Consider the following 20,903-nt stretch of genomic DNA (forward strand, 5'->3'; position numbering starts at 1 on the left):
TCTCAATATTTATCATTTATTGGTAATGAAAACATTTTAAATACTTTCTTTTAGTAAGTCAGTTATTTAAAAATTACCCAAGCAATTCTGTCATTTATGACCACATGGATGACCCCAGAAGGCATCATGCTAAGTGAAATAAGCCAAGCAGAGAGACAGCTACTGTATGATTCATTTATGTATTATTTAAAATAGTCAAACTCACATTTAGAGAGTAAATTGGTGGTTTCCAGAGCCTGGGAGATAAGGCATATTAGTGAATGAAGAAAGGAGAGACGTTGGTCAAAGAACACAAAGTTTTAGCTAGATAGGAAGAATAAATTCTAGTGATTTATTGCATAGTATAGTGATTATGGTCAATTTTATTATGCTATATAAATCAAAGAAACAAAAAATAAATGTGATGATAAGATTCCTTTTGCCATTACTGTAGATAATGTAATTATTTGCATCCCACCAGAATAAAAACTTACTGATGTAATATTAATAAAAATCCCCTTGGCTCACCGAGCATCCAATTTGTAATGAGAATTCAGATGATGGGTTTCCTAAAACTAAAACATAGATGTGAAAAGAAATGAATTACATCCTCATGGAAAATGCCAGAGGTAGCAAAGTTCGGAATCTGATTTTGTCAAACTTGTTTAATGTCCTAATTTGGACAATTAAGATGATCTATGGAGGTGAGCATTTTTTCAGTGGCTGGACACAACCTGGACCAGGATGGCTAAATTAGAGTATTAGTTATAGGAATTCTGGGCCAAGCAACCAATTTGTGGCACTTTGGGTGGCTTACTGAGCCAGGGAGATATCTATCAGTTGTGTCTCTATCTATGTGTATCTAAAGAAGTCTAGATTACTTTAAAGAAATTAAAAAGAAAATAGGCTTTTCAGCTTATGCCATCTTCCTACACAGATGCAGTGTATTTAGATATGATTCATTCTCTATCATTCTCTTTTCCTTTACCTGCTCTCCTTAGTTCCCTCAAACAGTCCCACTATTGTAAACATGCTCTCTCTCTCTCTCTCTGCATGTGTGTGCTCATGCTTGTATTTGTGTATGTGTGTATTGTTTTAGAACCATCTTCTACATATAAGAGGAAACATGCAACCTTTGTCTTTCTGAACCTGGGTTACTTCCTTAACCTGATGATCTCCAGTTCCATCTATTTACCCGCAAACAACAAAATTTCATTATTTTTTATCGTTAAACAATACTACTCCATTGTGTGTACACACACACACATACACACACACACACACACACACACACATCACTTTCTTAATCTAGTCGTCAGTTTTAGGGCATCTGATCTGGGCTGTTTCCAAAGCTTGGCTATTGTGAATAATGCTGTAATAAACATAGGTATGCAAGTGCCTCTATGGCATCCTGACATCCCTTTGGATATATGCCCAGGAATGATATCATTGGATCATATGGTAGTTCTATTTTTAGTTTTTTGAGGAGCCTCCACACTGCTTTCCATACTGGTTGTACTAATTTACATTCCTATCAGAAGTGTATGAGTGTTCCTTTCCCCCCACATCTTCACCAATATTTGCTATTATTTGTGTTCTCAATGATAGCCATTCTAACAGGAATGAAGTGGAATCTTAACGTGGTTTTGATTTTTTATTTCCTTTATGGATGTTGAGTATTTTTTCATCTGCATTATTGGCTATTTGTACTTCTTTCATCTTCTTTCATTGAAAAAGCTCTGTTCAGTTCATTTACCCATTTCATTGGGTCATTGATTTTTTTTTGGAAATTTAGTTTTTTGAGCTCTCTATATATTCTGATTATTAATCCCTTGTCAAATGTATAGGTAGCAAAGAATGTTTTCCCATTCTGTAGGCTGCCTCTTCAATCTGGTGAGCATTTCTTTTGTTGTGCAGAAGCTTTTTAGTTTGATGCAGTTCTATTTGCCATTGTTTTCTATTAATGGCAAATCTATTGGAATTCTATTTATGTGTATTGCCCATGTCTATATATTCCAGTGTTTCCCTATTTTTCCTGTAGTAGTTTCAGAGTTTTACATTCTGCATTAAGATCATTGATCCATTTTGAATTGTTATTGGTATAGGGTAAAAGACAAGGATATACTTTCAATCCTTTACGTGTGGATATCTAGTTTTCTCAGCACTATTTTTGAAGAGTCTGTCTTTTTTCCAATGTATGTTTTGGGTTCCTTTGTCAAAATCAGATGGCTGTGGCTGGGTGGGTCTTCTATCTGATCTTTTGTTCTTCCTATATGTTTTTGTGCCATTACCATGATGTTTTTATTGCTATGATTCTGTAGTATAATTTGGAACTTTGTTCTTTTTTGCTTAGGATTGCTTTGACTATTTGAGGTCTTTTGTGCTTCCACATGAATGTTAGGGTTCATTTTTCTATCTGTGAGGAATGTCATTGGAACTTTGATGGGTTTTGCAATGAACATGAACATGTAGGTTGCTTTTGGTAATGTAGTCATTTTCATGAGTCTGGGACTCTTTCCATCTTCTGATGTCCTTTTCAATTTCTTTCTTCAGTGATGTATCATTTTCATTGTAGAGGTCTTTTACCCCCTTCATTAAATTTGATCCTGGGTATGTTATTTTTTTGAGACTATTGTGAATGGGATTGTTTTCCTGATTTCTTTTTTAATCTATTCATTGTTGGTATATACAAAGCATATTGATTTTGTATTCTACTTTGCTGAAAGTGTTTATGATGTCTAAGGTTTTGCTGTGGAGTTTGTAAGGTCTTAAAGTGGCTATTCTTAATTTGTTTCACCCTAAATAATTTTACCACTGTAATAATATTTCCTGTTCTTCTTGGACCTTTATAGATAAAATATCTCTCCTTTTCTTTTTATTGGTACTGGGGTTTGAACTCAGGGCTTCCCACTTGCTAGGTAGGCACTCTACCACTTGAGCCACACCTTTAGCCCTTTTTGTTCTGGTTGCTTTAGAGATAAGGTCTTTCCTTTTACTTGGATGGGCTTGGATTGAGAGAGCCTCTCAATCTCCGTTATGACATGAACCATAGGCACCCAACCCTCTCCTTTTCTTTACTCACTACATGTCAGACACTAAGGGTATTCATGCCTGCAATTCCAGGATTCTAGTAGCTGAGGTAGAAGGATTATGAGTTCTAGGTCTTGTGTGAGAAGCTGTCGACACACACACAATTTGAACATTATCACTTGTAAGCTACAAAAGGCTGGTGTGGCAGTTAATAGCAGTCAACAGCAAACAGAAGGATTTCAGGTTTGAGAGCACCTGAGCTACATAGTGAGACCCTGTTTTAACAAAATAAAAAAACACCAAAATTCTGATGTGCCAGAGACTATGCTATTAAGATAGTTATATTATTTAAGAAAATACAGAAATAAATAATTGTGAATCTGTAGGAAGAAACATTTTAAAATAGGAGAATTCAGGTGTTACAGCTGAGATGATTTCAACAAACCACAGCACAAAGATTATATACCAATAACTTCATGATCATTGCATGGCATTGTATTTAAACTATAAATATTTTATTGTTATTATTGCTGCATGTGGGTGAAGACTTTAATATCTCATAAATTTTTAATGCAAATTTTAAAGTTCAGAGTGATTTTATTACATAGGACATGTTTATCACTGTGTTTAAAGAATCACTGCAGGAAATGATTGCTTTTAGCAGGCAGTGAAATTATACTTCTCCCGGCAGAAAATTCGTGATAAGGTCAATGACTTTTGTCATTCATTTGCTGGAAAAAAGTGCATGAGAATTGTCCAGAAGCAAGCTAATAATTAAATGGAGATCAATTTAAAAGCATTAAGTTTTTATACAAATGGGTTTCTCACATGACAATTATCTCTTCTGTTGACTGTAGTGAGGGACACCTGCAGAAGGGGGAAGGGAGATTCTGTTTAGCTGTCTGTCTCCTTTCCCATTCTTATGTCAAATATCTTTGATGGGATTTCAAGTCCTCAAGTTGCTGTTGTATAGATGTCTTCTTTGTTTTTAATTGTAATTTATAATTTACATAGTTATCTACTTATTTCTACAAATTTGAATATTTATAAATACAAGTACATTTGTATCTTGGAAGGTTATGTCAGTTTGCTGTTGTCCTTTCTAGAGAATTAGCCATTAGGAGTTGGTGACATTTAGTGTAATTTATTTTGGTTCACAGAGTAACACTGAACATAGTACACATTTGTAACATGGATGGTGGATCCATTGCTACCAGCGTCATAGAGAAATTCTCCACTGTTTTTGCTCAGCTCCCCCTTGTTTTTGGGAGCAATGTTTTCCAAGTTCTTATCTCGATTCAAGGTAGCTATGTCCTTAGTTAAGCTCTTTTTCTCATGGTGTGGAAGTGTCCCCGCTACTCCATGGTGACATATCCCAGATGATGTTACTGGAAAGAACACTTGAACATAAGTCATCCTCTGACCCCTTTCTCCTTCTCCTGGCCTGCCTGATGGAAATTTTGATCCTCATTCTTTTACAGTCTTCTCCAGTCCAATTATCTTCTTCCCTTTCCTCAGGCCTGGGTTTCACTTGCTAAAGGAGAGAAACTTTGTTTTCTTATTTCTTGAATCTTTTTTTCTCTCCCTCCTCAGGGTAGGTTAGGAAGGTCAAATTATTCTTGAGGTAAAAACAAGAGAACCCAGAAAGTGAAATACATGGAGTGCAATCATATTGTTGATTTAGGATATAACCCAATACATGCATATTAACACTGAACATCCCTTACAACACAACAATGTTTTATATATATATATATGTATATATATATGTATATATGTATGTAATGTGTACAGTTGGCAATTATTAACTTAATATTTGATTATTTAGAAGAAACTCCAGAGTTTTATAATATTTAGTGATGTTAAAAACATTAAATGGCACAAAAATAGGATATGTTAAATCAAGGTAATTTCATTGTCATAAAACCTAATGCATGAAATTTTGAATACAAATATTTGTCATTTATATATTTATTTTCACAAGATGATGTTTGCAGAAAAATTATTCTGATTGAATGTTAGGTTTTATTCTAGACTGACTAGTTTTTACTACAGTAAATACTTCCCACTTTATCGGGAACCCTTTAAGTGCATGGGAAATTAGAAGGTCAAAGTTAGAAGGTCCTTGATTTCTTGGTTGAACTTCATCTTATTTTTTCTTTTTTATAGACACGCCTCTCTGATGAAATTTAACAATTCCCAGAACAGTAAAATATTGCATATGATGTCCATGAATCCTTTCTCCCCATGCAATGCACTAAAGAGAGATGATTTTTAGGGACTATCATAATACTTGGCCATTGATACAGCCAAACTTCTTATGTTTATGAATATAAATTAGAACCTTGGAATGTTAGAGTTGGAAGGTCACCTAGACAAACTTCTTCACATGGGTGAAAAGATTTTAGGACCAGAAAGCATGAGTCAGTTTTCTATCCAGCTCTGCCTTGCATCCACATAGGTATGTGTGTGCCTGTGCACTTATGCATACATAGATATACACCTATTCATTTGAATTTATACACATTTGTATTTATTTGCTCCAAACTACATATTCTAAATGCACATGATATATTCTAAAGCATTTTATTATTTTTGAAAACAGTTCAGTTACTAGTGATAAATTTTAATTATTCAACATTTTTAGGGTAATTTTGTTGTTAAAATTCATTTCATCGAAGTGATTGAAATTTAAAAATCTTATGCTAATTTGTGATTTTCCCATGTGTACCTTACTAGGACTTGGAGAAGGACCGTATGTGCTGGCACGTTATGGGCCGAGTGGCCTTGCTCTGGGTGCTAACATGACTAGTAGAAGTATTTTTTCTATGTCTAAAAGTAACACTCATGGCAACTTATTTTTTAATTTTATGATCACTCCAGGCCTTTTCAAAGAGAAGACATCAAGTAAGTATAATTGAAAAAAAGAATAAAAATTTTCAAGGATATTTTTTAATTATTCATCAGCAAATATTAATTGAGGATCTCATGCGTTTACAACATTTTTGTTAAGTTCCCTAAAACATAACCTGTGACAGTGGCATGTGAAACAGCCATTTCTTTTGTACATGATTTTTTAAAATCTATTGGCATATTTATGTTAGAATTCAAAATGCACGATTGAGTTTTGGTGTTAAATAAAACACAGCTTAAATTTTCTTTGTATTAACTACAGAACTTAATCTGAAATTTTAAAAAGAAAATCCACTAGTCACTAACATTTAAAGGATTATTAATGTCACATAAAATAAAAGAGAAAAAGTGATTTCATATCAAAGAGGTTAAATATTAAGTGCTTATCTCAGAGTGCAGACAATCACTGAGACAATCTGTTATCCTTAATGGACCTGGTCTGTCCTGATTCATAGACTTGTCATGGGTACCTAGAACCTAACCTTACACTTACTGTTTGTACCACCAGGTCTGGCAGGTCTATACTAGTTGTATCTACCTGGCACCTGTTCTGACTGGTGACAGTATCCCCTTCTGGTGCAGTGATGATAAGCTACATTGTTACTCTGTAGTTTATCTAGAATCATTCATAGCATGCTCTAAGAGCTTAGGAAAAATTTCTTGAATGAATCTGAATTAACTTCCATTTATTCTCAGAAATCTCCCAATTCTCCACTTAAAACAAATTATTTCTTTTCTGAAAAAGAACTCTTTTAGTTCTGAAAGCAACTATCGGTCATTTTAATTTATGTTAGTTACATCTGTTTTTTTCTCAGAAAAAAGACTTCTTTTATTCTTCTTTATACCTTCCAGTGCTCAAATGAGAGACAAGCAAGGTTCTCGGATATCATACAACCATATTGACAAGACAGAGTTCATTTTATGATGTACAATAACTAATTTTCTCAAAGAAAAACAGAAATAATATTTATTTCAGAAAATCAACATAATATCTCAATTAAAAGCTTTTATAGCATGGGCTTTGCAAATATAAGGGAAAATTTCAAAGTACATGACCAAAAAGGTGATACTTCTCCAATATTTTGTAAAATGTAATTTCTCATTAGCCATTGGATCATCTTTTGGGAAATAAATAATAATGAAGAAATAGTCTTTTTTCAATGCAGTAAATTCTCATAAAATTTGCTAAGAACTCAGTGATAATGAAGTGCAGTTAGTTATAGGCCTAAATTGATCTATTTCTTTATTTCTCACTCTTTTCTGTCATCCAATTTAACTGTCTATAGTTTTTGTGCATTTGAAAACATTAAAGCTTGCAAATATGTGTTCAATTAATCATTCAATTCCTTATTTGAAACCACATTCTGGAATCCTCATTGATATTTTTTTCCTTCCAAGGGCATAATAAGATTTAAAAATATAATATTTTTATCAAAGATTGATTTTTTTGGAGATATTGTTATTCACTGAATTTTAAAGTTCTACTTTTTCTTTTAGACATCTCATAATTCATTTCTGAAATCTTTGAGTTTGGTATTAATTATGTATGATAGTTATGAAGGGCTGTTTTTCACCTTTATAAATGTATTTATAATGCCAGTTGGCAATCTGCTCTCTCTGGAGAGTCTGAGGAGTTGTTAAGATCCTGCTCTGTGTTTTACAGCATTGGCACTAGTTTCCCTGGAATCTGCTGAAAGGCCAAACTACTTTCTCTATGTCCATGACAATGACACTGTTAGCTTGGAGCTATGGGAGGCGAAGTCAGCCTTTCATCAGAAAGCCACATTTTTTCACCATCAGAGCCTCTGGATTCCTGGTTACAGTGCATTTGAATTATACAGCAAGAAAGGCTTTTTCATCATACTCACAGGGTCTAGTGTCAAAGCATCAAAATATGATGATTCTGAAGAATTCAAACAATCAAGTAGCTTCAGCATAGAAGGTATGTTTCCTGGTATCTCCAAAAAGAGGACACATGGATAAATTACATTATGTGGAATATTTAAATGTTAAAATATTTTTATTGTATATTAACAAAGTTATGTGATAAATAAGTTTTATAATCACTCTACTTAGTTTGCTCATCTGTAAAATAGAAGAAATATCTATTTCATGTGGAATTATATTAAATAAGTTGATAGAAATGGCTTACAACAACCGTAAGTAATCTTATTTATTTTTATTATTACCCCAATTCTTAGTACCAGAATGGTCTGGTTTGGGATAAGAACCCCCTCCCCCATATTTCATGATCGTCCAATATTTGTTTCTACTTTTTACTTTTTCTTTCCTAGAAGGCAACTTCTGGTTTATCTGATTCTCATTGATAAAGACAACATATTTATTGCTCTCTTTTGAATTCAAGAATGTTTGGTTCCATTGACCTCTGGAAAGTTTTTCTAGTTCAGAAGAAGCCTGATCTTATTTCTAGAGTGACTTAGACATCCATATCTATTGAATTTTCTGAGCTTCAGAAAGCAGTCTTCACTTTTTTGTGCAGTGTTTAAAAGTCATGCTCTCTTTTCAAAATCCAAATGGTTGATTTCTCCCTTCAGCCTCCCAGACAAATTGCTTCATCCCTTGTAAAGTAGTTCAAGAGAGCTAAGCATGTGCCTTTTGTACTTTATGTCATTTTATGAAAACCTGTCTACTCTTTGGATTTCAGAAATTCAAATTGAGCTTCAAAGTTTTCCTATTGGGAAGAGTTCCTGTATTCAAAGGTTCTAAGTCTTGTGGGAGGTTTTGTACAAACCCAGCTGCCAGAGTTGAGAAGGGTTCTTACTCCAGCGAGGGGCTCAAAGCAAGGAAAAGGAGCCCCAGTACTTCTACCACTTGCATTTATAGGTCTTCTACCACTGCTGAGACAGAACAAGTGTGTCAAAGCAACTTTATAACTTCCTATAAAGGCAAGAAGAATTAATAGATGCTTGAATCCATTTTGAGAGCAGGGTCCCAAGGCTTAGGAAAGCTGTGCAGGGCAAATGGGGTCTTCTCTGTGTGTGCCCCATCTTGCACTTCAGCTGAGGGATCTTGAATGAAATTTATACAAGAATGATCCAGAATGAGATTTTCATATCAGTAGTGCCAAACAACTTGTTTGGGATTTTTCTTTTTTGCAAAGTAATTTTTTATCTGTTATTGTATTTTATCCTTTCTACAGTTCTGTCCAGTAGGTATTATTTCCCAATCTGAAACACAGAAGTTGAGGTTTAAAGGAGCCAAGTGTCTTGCTAACTTAAAATAATAGGCAAATGACAAGAGCAAACATGTCTTATGACCTCCAACCTAGGGAGAATGTTCTGCCATTGCTATAACAGAGCTTAGCACATTGGCTTGTACATGATAAACACTATTTGAATGCAGAAGAAATAATGACTGCATTTGAAAAATACATGCTTACAATTATAAAAACTTCCCTCCCTTTATTGAAGACTTTTCTTCTGCAAACACTGCTAATGTGCTCCCCTTCCTACATCATAGAGAAGTCCTTCTGGAGCATTCAAAATTATCTCTGAACGAGATAAAGACCTCCATAAATGCTTCATTCTGGATTCTGTACTCCAGGTACTATTGGCATCACTGAGAGAGGAAGACAGAGCCTGGGCTGTTCCAGACAGTTCCTTCTTATGTCAGGATAATCCATTCACAGAACATTCGACAGTCATTATAAGAACTGCCAGTGGGAGGGGGAAGGTTGCTCTGTGCCCTTGAGAGAAAGAGCCACTAACACACCTACAAAACATTCCAAAGTGAATATGATTATTTCACTTGAATTTACTTGAAGATGAACTTTACAAGTCTCTATTTTCCCTCTGTTCTACTAGAACCAGAATTGCAGCCAGTTGCATCTTTACAATCTCAGACACTGAAACTTACGGGTTTTCTAAACCTTGGGAACTCTAGGGGTCAATTTTAGTCTTGGAACCAACCCTCTTTCAGGATCCGTGAATCTAGAAACTCTAAGTTTAGAAGTTCAATCTTTATGCATAGATGCCTTCCAAAAATTCTTACTTTCCTTGCAATACTTGAGTGTTGAATTCTGTATCCAAAGTCCAAGAAACATACTTGGATCCTGAATTTTATCTTATAGAGTTCTCTTGTTCAGAGATGATTTTGAAGGTTCCAGAAGGACTTCTCTATGATGTGAAAAGGGGAAGTATTAGCAGATTTGTGGGAGAAAAGTCTTCAACTGAAGGGAGCTTTTTTTAAAAAATAATTGCAAGCATGCATTATTCTAATCTATTCATTCATTCTTTTGTATTTAAGCAATGCTTATCATGTACAAGACAATGCACTAAATTCTGTGAGAACAATGATGGAAAATTCTCCTTAGCATTGTGGTCATGAGACATGTTCAGTTTTGTCATTTTCCTAGTTGTTTGAAATTGGCAAAACACTTGGCTGTTTTAAGCTTCAATTTCTTCAGTTTCAGGTTGGAAATAATACCTCAACAAGAGCTGTAGCAATGGTAAAATAGAATAATGGACAAAAATTACTTTGCAAATAAAAAGAAAATTCTAAACAAGTTGTTTGGTATCATCAATATGAAAATCAACACTAGATACAGTGGCTCAAGGCCTGTAATCCTAGTTATTCTGCGAGGTGGAAATCTGGAGGATAGTGTTCCAGGCAGGTCCAGGTCTAAAAGCAAGACCCTATTTGAAAAATAACTAAAGGGAAAAGGTCTGGGGACCTTGTTCAAGTGGCAGAGTATTTGACTAGCAAATATAAGGCCCTGAGTTTAAATTCCTGTACTGGAAAAAAAATTTGTGAAAACTCACTAAACATTTTTGCTTAGACTTTGAATATTCCTCAGCCTCTCCCAACCCCTTGCTTCTACAAATCTTTGGCAGATAGACTTACATTTAGAGATTTAACCTGAGCATGAAATGCTTTGGTCACCAAGCAATCATAATGCTTTCATCCCATAGTTTTGTTTTTCACATAATACTGTGGTCAAAGAAGGGCCAAACCCTCCAAGGGTTCATACCAGAAGTTATTAGGTTCAGTCTGTGCATTTAAAATGTACACAATCCAAATTTTATTTTTCTCAGAGATCCAGGCAGCAGTTCCTTACAGGAGAATGTGTGAGTGGAGATATGAGCCTTGTGCCACTCCCTGCTTTAAAACGTGCAGTGACCCAGAAGCACTAGCATGTAAATTTCTTCCTCCGTAAGTAATATTTATCAATATATGAGCAAATTCCAGTATTAACAGACTCCTTTCTTAGTGAATTTTGTGTTAGATTTAAAAATAGCCATTTTTAAGAAATATTTGTACATGCTATATACTAATGAATGAATTTATTTTGTTTTAGTCAAAGCATGGTTATTGAAGGAATACTATATGTTGGGAATTCTTCTTGTTGCCAGGGATTCAGTATTGAACAGAGTAGACCAAGTGCCTCCCCTTATGGAGCCTCCATAGCACTGGGTTGAAACAGAAAATAAAATTTAGATATGTATTATAACATATTTAATGATAATGATATGTATTAAGAATAAAAATAAAGGAAGATAAGAGAGTCAGAGAGTGTAATCCACATTTTTTTTTTTAAATTGGTGCTCAGGGATGAACACACTGATCAGGTGACTGTTCAGATTTCTGAAGGAAGTGAGAACTGGCTATGTGGGTATCTGGGAAAGATTCTTTTGATCTGAGAACAGTGCAAAGATCTTTGGGTAGAAATGTGTATGCTTCATTTGAGGATCAGCAAGGAGGCCATTTGTCAGAGAAAGGTGGAAAGAATTGAGAGAAGTAGGAAATGAGACCTGAGAATCATAATGGTGGACACATCAGATAAAGCCTGTTGTATAGACTTTGTCTTTTGTTTTGAGTTAGACAGGAAGCCCTGATGTATTTTGGACAGAAAAGTGACAAGATCTATTTGTGCCTTGGCTGCTGTAATGAGAATGGACTGAGGGAAAGGGACAGGACAGACAAGGGCAGGACTGGTTAGTAACACAGAGAAGAGAAAAATGGATTTGGCTAGGGTGGTAGCCTCCTCTTCCTCAGAGGTTACGAAAAGTGATCAGTTTCTGGATTCATATCCAGAATAACCTAGAGCCATGAGTTGCTGATGGATTTCATATGAGTGATGAGAAGGAGCAGTTAAGGATCCAGTATTTATTAGATAAAACCATATGAATTTGCCACTTTTGTAAAACTACTCAAATATCAGCAATTTCATATTTGATTCAATAGAAGACTATGTTGTCATTTGCTGAGATAAGGACAATGTTGGGATGAGCAACTTGGAGGAAAATTTAAGAGTGTGGTTTTGAGGATATTAAATTTGAGACTGAAAATTACTCATTGGATTAGTCACCTGGAGACTGAAATGAGGGGAAAAGAAAAAGAGTGTAAGAACATTTAAACAAGGCATTTGCTGTCAAGAAGAGCAGGGGAGCACATCCACTGTAGGAGGGAATGTTTTAAAGAGTTATTTTACACTAAATATCTCCGAGCTTCTACTCTGTTGCAATACTGGTATTACAAAATGTCTTGGGCACATAAATAAGCGAGAACCAGCCCCTTTCTCAGTGAACTCAGCCTTTAGAAAGGAGACAGATACAAATGCAGGCAATGACAATTTGATAGAATGAGATCTGGAGATATGATGTCTAGCGAAACTTCACCCCTGCTGGTCTGTTTCTCATTTCTACCTTCATCTCTGTCTCCTTCCTTGTGTTGAGGTACCTATGAGTGTTTCTTATTGTACTTGGGACTCAAATGCTGAGTGCTGGAATTGTAACATACTCTTGCATCCTTTCTCCAAGTCCCTAACAGAATCAGTGCCCTTCTTCTAGATGATTTTGGTTTCTGGCACAAAGCAAGTATTAAAATAAAAATATCTAGTGAAAATGAGAACTTTTGATGAGAATATGCCAAGTGGCATTTCACAGAGCACATGTATAAATAGTTTTGCCCGTTATATCTCGTACCTATTGTAAGACCCATTCTGGATCTAAGGCATTAATAATACTTATCAGTTAGAATTTGAATAGATTATCAACAGTACCACAAAATAAAGAGAAATGTGCAACTATGCAGACATTTTTAAGTGATTAAATAATGGTTTGGTGGAAATATTTTAAGAGGATGGCTGTGGTCTTGACTAGCACAGAACATTTGCAAAATAATTGAGTTGCACAGGAAATTGATGACTTCATTTAATGGTAACTGCCTGGATCTAGTTTTTTCAGCAATCTGGTAATGTTAAGTTTTCTTTTGTTCTTCTGCTAGATAAAGTTTAGAATACAAGAGGATTACAGACCTGTTAAAGTTTTAATATTTAAGTACATTTTATGAAATAAGCAATTGATCACATATAAGCTGTTTATGTTTAAAAAATATTGTGAAGGAGGAATTCAAGAGATGGCAACCTGTGTCTCATTAAGCCTCATTCTGAGAGAGAAGTTTTCTTGCAGCCTGGTTTTGCGTCCATGACTAGTGCCCTCTGGTGGCAATGCTGACCCTAGTGTCAAGTTCATTTTTATCCTGAAATGGAAAGAGGCCTTAAGCATTTTTGTGCAAATTCTTTATTAAGAAATGAAGCAACTGAAAATGTTTTTTAAGATATTAAAATATTATTACAATCTATTAGTGTATTTGAGATGCAGAAAAACTAGGCTTTTTGTAACAACATTTGCATCAATTCCCCCGTAGAATATATGAATCTAGTAATTGGATTTGGTTGTACATGAAAGATTACATTTATTTCCTTTGAATCAGGATAAATTGGACTCTGAATTTCAATTGGATGGTAGCTAAATACAATCTCTGTCATTGTTTTGGTTTCATTCTTTTACCAGAATAGTATTCTGGATGCTTTCTCTACTTTTGACCCCAGTCCCCAAACACATGATCTTGGGACATGTTTGATACTCTCACTTGCTTTCTGTGTTACATGCAAGGACTGGGGATCCTTACCAAGGCCAAATGTCCTGGGACTTGAAACTGGGCTTCCTCCAACTTGTATGCAACCACTTCTTCCCAGAACACAGACTGAAATACTCTTGAGATCTTGCAGACCCTCCCATTTTCTCTCCCCGTACCAAAGAACCGCAGCATGTCCTGCCTGTTTCTTCCACCCAGAGATTTCAAATCTCCTTTCAGTGAGTTTAGGATTTAACAATAGACAGGCTGAGCCACTGAAGATGCTATGTTTTTGCTATAGAAATCTTCAAGGCAAAAACAGTCACAGATCATGGAAATCTGCTTGGATGTGGGGGGGATAGGGGAGTGATATAGTTTGAAATCTCAATAAATTACTCCTTTGCGTTCCCACTAATTTATAGAATGTAGCTTTAATATGTCCCCCAAACATAAGTGTACATTTTGAGTGTGCTGTGTTCAAATTCTGCCTTACTCATAATATTTTCTCTGTAACCCTCTAGCATGGAAGCTCATAAATTGAAGTATGATGAAGTGGTCATGAAAGAGGACAGAGAATTTTAGGAGTATTATAGTTCAGTTGCATATATTTAATGCAGCATTTTTTTTCCTTTTTTTTTCATGTAAAGGGTTGAAGGATGCTTGCCCTACTGCCCTAAAAATATGATCCTTGATGAGGTCACCCTCAAATGTGTTTACCCAGAAGACTGTAAGTGTCAATTTTGCTTAATTTACTCAGAAAGGTGAGATGAATATTTTTTCCTCTGAGTCAAATGCCTGTAAAAAGAAGTTTTAGATAAACAGCAACTCTCAAAAGATTCTTCTTCAATATTCCTTCTGTAGGTACATATTTCTTTCTAATTGCTTTCTAAATCATGTACATCTTGCCTCTTACATCCTCCAGATGCTTTTTTCCCCCAAATATTTTCTCTGAGGGTAAAGAGTCCTATACGAATTAGGTAGGTAGGTCTCACTTTATGCAAATACAGATTAAGCCAGAGCATCTTTGTTTCTTTGTAGGCATACCTGTGATTACCACAGAGCCAGCACGAGGTAAGCTGTCTGTACCCATGTTTTCAGATATTGTTGCAATTTTAGACAGTAAAATTAGCATTCTGAAATTTAAGTCTTGGCACACTTTTCACATCTGCTTGTGTTAGTATTAGCCAATTGACTTGAAAACCCAGCAGTCACTTTTGCTTTTTAAGGTCCCATTGACAGGCTCAGCATGTCACATTTTTTTGCAAATTGGTTCGTCTCTTTCTCCATTTGTTAGTATAGACTATTACAGTTTTCTTCGCAAGTTTGCCCAGAATTTTGGTTTTACTAAATCTGACTTACATTTTCTCATTGATGTGGCTAATGAGATGTAGATATAATCAGGATTTGCTTCGAAGCCTCCACTGTCACTTTCATATTTTGTTCAGGCTCTGAAGGAGGCATTCTGGGATCCTACCTTCACATCCTTTCCTCCCTATGAACCTTCCCTCAGGAAAGGGTTTAGTAAATACACCCACAGTGAGGCTTGCCAAACTCCATGTGCTTCTCCTGGGATTATGGTTTAAAAAAGTTGTAATTCAGATATTTGTATGTGACAAGGTTTAATTGAGTATCAACTGTGCCAGGCACTGTCCTGGCACTCAGTGGGGATGGGTATGACAGACAAGTCATAGAATTTACCCTAAAATAGATGATAGTCCATAGGCTATTGTGCTATAGTCAGCCCTCCATATCTGTGGGTTCCACATCTATGGATACAACGAACTGTGGATAAAAATATTTGGAAAAAAAATTCCATCTGTGCTGAACATGTTCACACTTTTTTCCTTGTTACTACCCCTTAAATAGTATAGCACAACAACTAATTATATAGTGTTTACATTGTATTCAGAATTGTAAGTAATCTATAAATAATTTAAAGTATATAGGAGAGTGTGCATAGGTTACATGCAAACACTATAATATATAAGGGACTTGAGCATCCACAGATTTTGGTAAGTATTTTGGATCTGGACTCAATCCCCACAGATTCTGAAGGATGACTTTATTACAATCAAGGTATATAGGAATGAGACATGGGATGGGTATGGCACTTATTTTGGAGGGATAGTCTCAGAAGGGTAGCAGTAGGTTGTAGTTGGGCATGCTAGGAGAAAGAGAAAGTATGTTTTAGCTAGAAAGGACAGCATATGTAAGAGTGTCACAGTGAGAGAAAATGTATGTCACATGAATTGGCATGAATGTACGCCATAAATTGAACATTCAGTATATGAAGAATTGTGCCAAAAGTTAGGACAGGAGAGATTATCAGGGGCCAGAGAAAGGGCCCATGGCACAAAAAGTGGATTGTTTTAGGCAATGGTGAAGTATTAAAGAGTTTTAAGAACTCCTGTGACATTTTCCAAATTACAGCCACACTACAACGATTACTAGTATCACTGTTCCTATTAGCTAACATGTACTGAGTTCTTTTTGTGTGCCAGGCATTAGAAGATGTGCTTGAATTATATTTAGTCTATCTGAGAGAGGTATTATTATACTTGTAAAGATGTGAAATTGCTCCGTGCTGGTAAAATCATGTTTCAGAAGAACCAGAGATACTTTTCCTACATTGTTTAATCTATGGAAGGGATAAGATTGCATATTCTAATCTCCAGGGCATAGATTGCTAATTATTCTACTTTCATCTCTCTAAATATGCCCCAAATCAGTTTTCAATACTTATTTCAAATATCTAAAAGTAACCACAACAATCCATATGTAGAACATATGGACTGTACTCCATGGGATAAGAAAAATAAAGCTATTTCTATTTGTAGATTTGTACTCATAGATACATATTCTATCTATCTATTTATCTATCTACCTATCATTTATCTAAAATACTAAGGAATCCACTAAAACCTATAGATAATAATGAGTTCATTAAAGTTTCAGAATGCAAGACCAGTATAAAAATCTGTTATATTTCTATACATGAGCAATGAAGAATCTGAATATAAAATGAAGAAAACAATTCCATTTATAGTAGCATCAAAAAGGATAAAATACTTAATATATTTAGCAAAAAGCTTAATTATATGAGCTGAAATACAAACTTAAAGGTTCAGTGAGAGCTATGAAGCAATATTGAAGGAATTAAGCAAATCAAAACAAATTGAAAGAACTTCTATATTCATGCACTAGAAGAATAAATATTGCTAAGATAGCAATACTCTCAAATTTTGATTTACATATCAAAATTTAATATAAATTAATGTTATGAATTTAATAAAAATAATCCCTATCAAAACCCTAACTAATTCTTTCAAGAAATTGACAAACTGACCCTAAAGCCATTTGAAAATACAAGGAAACTAGACTAGCAATAACAATCTTGTAAAAGAAGCAAAAAATTTGAGGACTTACACTTCTCAATTTCAAAAGTTACTGCAAAGCTATAGTTGTCAAGAGACTTGGACTATTATAATTCTAAACTGACAATAATCAATGATTTTAGATGACAATTTATTCCTTCATAGGGAGGACCACACAACCTCCCAGTCACTAGAATTGCCCATGACTTTGTGCTTTTATTGAACTAGAACTTTATATCATCATTCTTTGCCTAGAAGTTTGTGACAATGGAAATAAATACATTAAGTCTGTATTAAATATCACACTCTCTAGGCAATGCAACATCTAATATACATGAATATTGTTCATAAAACCAATGAATGGGAATTTTTATTGTGCTTTATTCTGCAAGTTCAGAACTATAAATTAAGATAAAAATGATGGTTATTTATATAAAAACAGATGCAAGTTATTATCTCTTTTGTTATTGTGGTTGGCTAAATAATGACCCTCCAAAGATGTCTATGCCTTAATCCCCAGATTTTTGGATATGTAACCTTATATTGCAAAGAGATTAATCTGTATAAAATTTTAGTACATTTTCTGACACATGTAAATTCTGTCCATGATAGCTACCAGTCCACTAATGGGGATAGCATTTTTGTTTCTTATAGGTCCAGAAATGATTACTCCATCAGCCATCACTCCAACAACAGGTTTGGAATGTGAGGTAGGACCGGGTAATCTTTTTGGCTCTTTGTTATTTCGTTATATCATTGCTCAAGTTCCTGAATCACTATCCAAATACAATTAAACTTCTGTTGGTATGTTCTCTAGTCTAACTTGGCTAAAAGATAAGAAGAATATTCATTACAGTTCAACAACTGTACTTTCTTAACTGACTTAGAGAATTCTTATTAATTAGCTTCACAATAAGAAAATCAAAATCCAAATAAGATCTTAATGAAGTTTGATTCCTTAACAGATCCATCTAGTGTGGGCTTCTTGGCATATCAGTCATTCATAAAATATTTATTGAGCAACTACTGTGTGCTAACCTCTGTGTGAGATGATAATGATCCATTTTAACCAAAAATAATGCCTCTGGTCCCTGGAACTAATAGTTTTCTCTGTTGACGCTTACTTCACATATGCCCCTTGTTTTGATAAACTGTCTTTTCAACTAATATTTATCTAGTACCATTTCTGGTTAATCAGTATTTAAACATCATAGATAAAACATAAAAGAAGGCAAGATTTCTGCCTGTATGGAAGTTATATTATATTGGAGTTTCTGAGATTGCTAATAAGCAAAATAAATTACTAACTCACATAAAAATGTTAGAATGTTCTTTTCAAGAGAAAAATGAAATTTTTCAATACATTGAAAGGTGAAATAAAATTTCACTGATATGTAAAAGAGATAATGTGACTTTCTAGCAAAATATGTGAAGAAGTTGAGAGATTGAACAATGCAGATGACTTGAGCCATAATGTTCCAGACAGGGGTGCTAGTAAGTGCAAAACCCTTGAGCTGAGAATGTATCTGAAATACTAACAGAATAAATGAATAATGTAGTAGGAAATAGATATGCAAGGCTTTGGATACTATTACAAAAACTGGCTTTTATTCTAAGTGATACAGGAACACACTATATACATAGATGTCAAGAAATCATTGTGGCTGTTATGTTTTAAGTAGTGTGTAAGGAGGAGGGGCTGTTACAGAAATTTAGGCAAGAGATGATGGTGGACCAGGTGATAGCAGTGAAGTTGATGAGAAATGCCTGATCCTTCAATATATTTGGAAGATAGAGGCTATAATATTTGGTGAAGGACTAGACATGTAGTAGGAATGAGAGAGGTGATAAAGAGTCTATGATTTTTGTCTTTAGCAACTGAAAATTGGCATTAACCAGCATTGGGAAAATTGGTAAGAAGTGAATGTCTAGGGTGGTATAATCATGAGTTCATGGTTGCCATGTCATTTAAGATTCCTCATAGACATTAAATAGCTGTGGCTATACAGCTCTGGTGGAAATACAAGGAGTATAGGATAGAGGTTAAGCTAAGGTAGAATTTTGGGACTTCTCAGTAGATAATGATATTTATGGTTATGAGTCTGAATGAGATATCAAAGGGAGCAAATGTAGATGGTAAAAAGAAGAGGGCCACAGCAACTTTCATAGGTTAAGAGAAGGTGACAGACACAAAATGATGTTAACCAGATAAATAGAAAAAGAAGGAGGTGATAGATAGTCTGGAATCCAAGGAAAGACAGTATCTTAAGGAAGATGAAATAATAAGTTATATTAAATATACTAATAAATCAAGTAAGATGAGGTCTGAGAATTGGACATTGGGTTGAGCACAGGGAACTCAATGTTTCCTGGTTCCTTGGTAACCTTGTTAAAATAATTTCAGTAGAGTAGGAGGTATTAAATCTTTTAGGTGATTTGTATGTTGTGAGGACTTTAGTTCTCTTCTATTTCCTCTTTAAATGAAAAGAAAGATCACTTTCTGAGAGATGGTAAAACTGATTCATAGAAAATTCTGGAAAATTGGGCATACCATTGGCTCTTAAATTTAGAATCCCTTACTTAGTAGTCCCATTATTCAGAAAATTATTTAACTTCTTTTACCTTACTTAAAAATCATAAGTAACCATATAATATTACAAACTGACCTAGATGATTTAAAACAAGTGAAATGATATTTTATTAATGTATGACAAATAGTGGGTGGTCAACAGTTAAGTTTTCTTATTAAATCTCCCTTAGATGTATTATAGAGTACTGGTCAAGAGCACGGATTCCTGATGAACAATGGGTGAACTTAAATTCTGACTGTCCTACTTTCCAGTTATGGAAACATAGGCAAATTGCTTTAACCTCATTACTGATTTCTTCATCTGTAAAGTATGAAAAATATTGGTCCTACCTCAGAGGGTTATGGGAATAAACTAGGTTACACAGAACAATGTCAGGTTTATTACCATTAAATATGTTTACAATAATTTGTCATTATTCCTTTAAATAGAATGTGATTTACAAACCTTAAAAACTCTTAATATTTGTTTGTTTAGTTAGAACTTTTGAGTTATATATAAAAATTAGTTTATAATGATACTATCCAATGCTTTCATACTGATGTCACATATGAATTAATGATATTTGGGTAGATTTAAGTTGCAATTTTTTAAATAGACATTAACAGGAGCTATAGTTGTATACTAGGTTTACATAACACAGTATGAGTCTGCTCCCAAGATGCTAATCTAGAGAATTTAGGAAAAGACTGTATTTTGTTTAGATTCTGAGTTTATGGGTAACCTTAATGACAAATCAATATAAACATAAATCTTAAACTAAGTGCATATCGCACGTTGTAAAGAGGGTATAGCAACAAAAACTGTAGTGAAATTTTGATTTTTTATCTTTAAAAAGTTTTTGTAATTAGAAAGGGTATACTGTAGGCAATAAGAATGTGAAATTTAAAAAACTAATTGAAAACAGTTGAAAGTAGGGAAAAATTTGCTAATTTTCTTCTTCAATTAACAGCCTCAGCAGTTTGATCCTGTTTATGACTGTAGTCAATATATATGCCTTAATATGGAATGGACGTTGTACAACTGGTCTCTGAACTGCCCAACAAACTTGGAAATGCCTGACTGTGGTTTCCGGGGAAGGCCTGTTCAAGTAAACACTGATATCTGCTGTCCTGAGTGGGAATGTCCCTGTAAGTTCACA

At 34.5% G+C, this 20,903-nt stretch overlaps 1 protein-coding gene across 17 annotated transcripts in view; it reads left to right on the forward strand.

Annotated features, from left to right (window-relative positions):
- Otogl (otogelin like) overlaps positions 1–20,903 on the forward strand; it is a 225,051-nt gene that overhangs the window by 177,501 nt on the left and 26,647 nt on the right. For all 17 annotated transcript variants that reach the window (XM_074084013.1, XM_074084010.1, XM_074084011.1 and 14 more), the window contains 7 exons: positions 5,749–5,916; positions 7,586–7,864; positions 10,977–11,094; positions 14,448–14,527; positions 14,839–14,871; positions 17,829–17,884; positions 20,715–20,892. In XM_074084013.1, coding sequence (XP_073940114.1) covers positions 5,749–5,916; positions 7,586–7,864; positions 10,977–11,094; positions 14,448–14,527; positions 14,839–14,871; positions 17,829–17,884; positions 20,715–20,892 — 912 coding nt within the window. The remainder of the gene's footprint in view (positions 1–5,748; positions 5,917–7,585; positions 7,865–10,976; positions 11,095–14,447; positions 14,528–14,838; positions 14,872–17,828; positions 17,885–20,714; positions 20,893–20,903) is intronic.

The sequence above is a fragment of the Castor canadensis genome, chromosome 8 (assembly GCF_047511655.1).
Source record: "Castor canadensis chromosome 8, mCasCan1.hap1v2, whole genome shotgun sequence".
Lineage (NCBI taxonomy): Eukaryota > Metazoa > Chordata > Mammalia > Rodentia > Castoridae > Castor > Castor canadensis.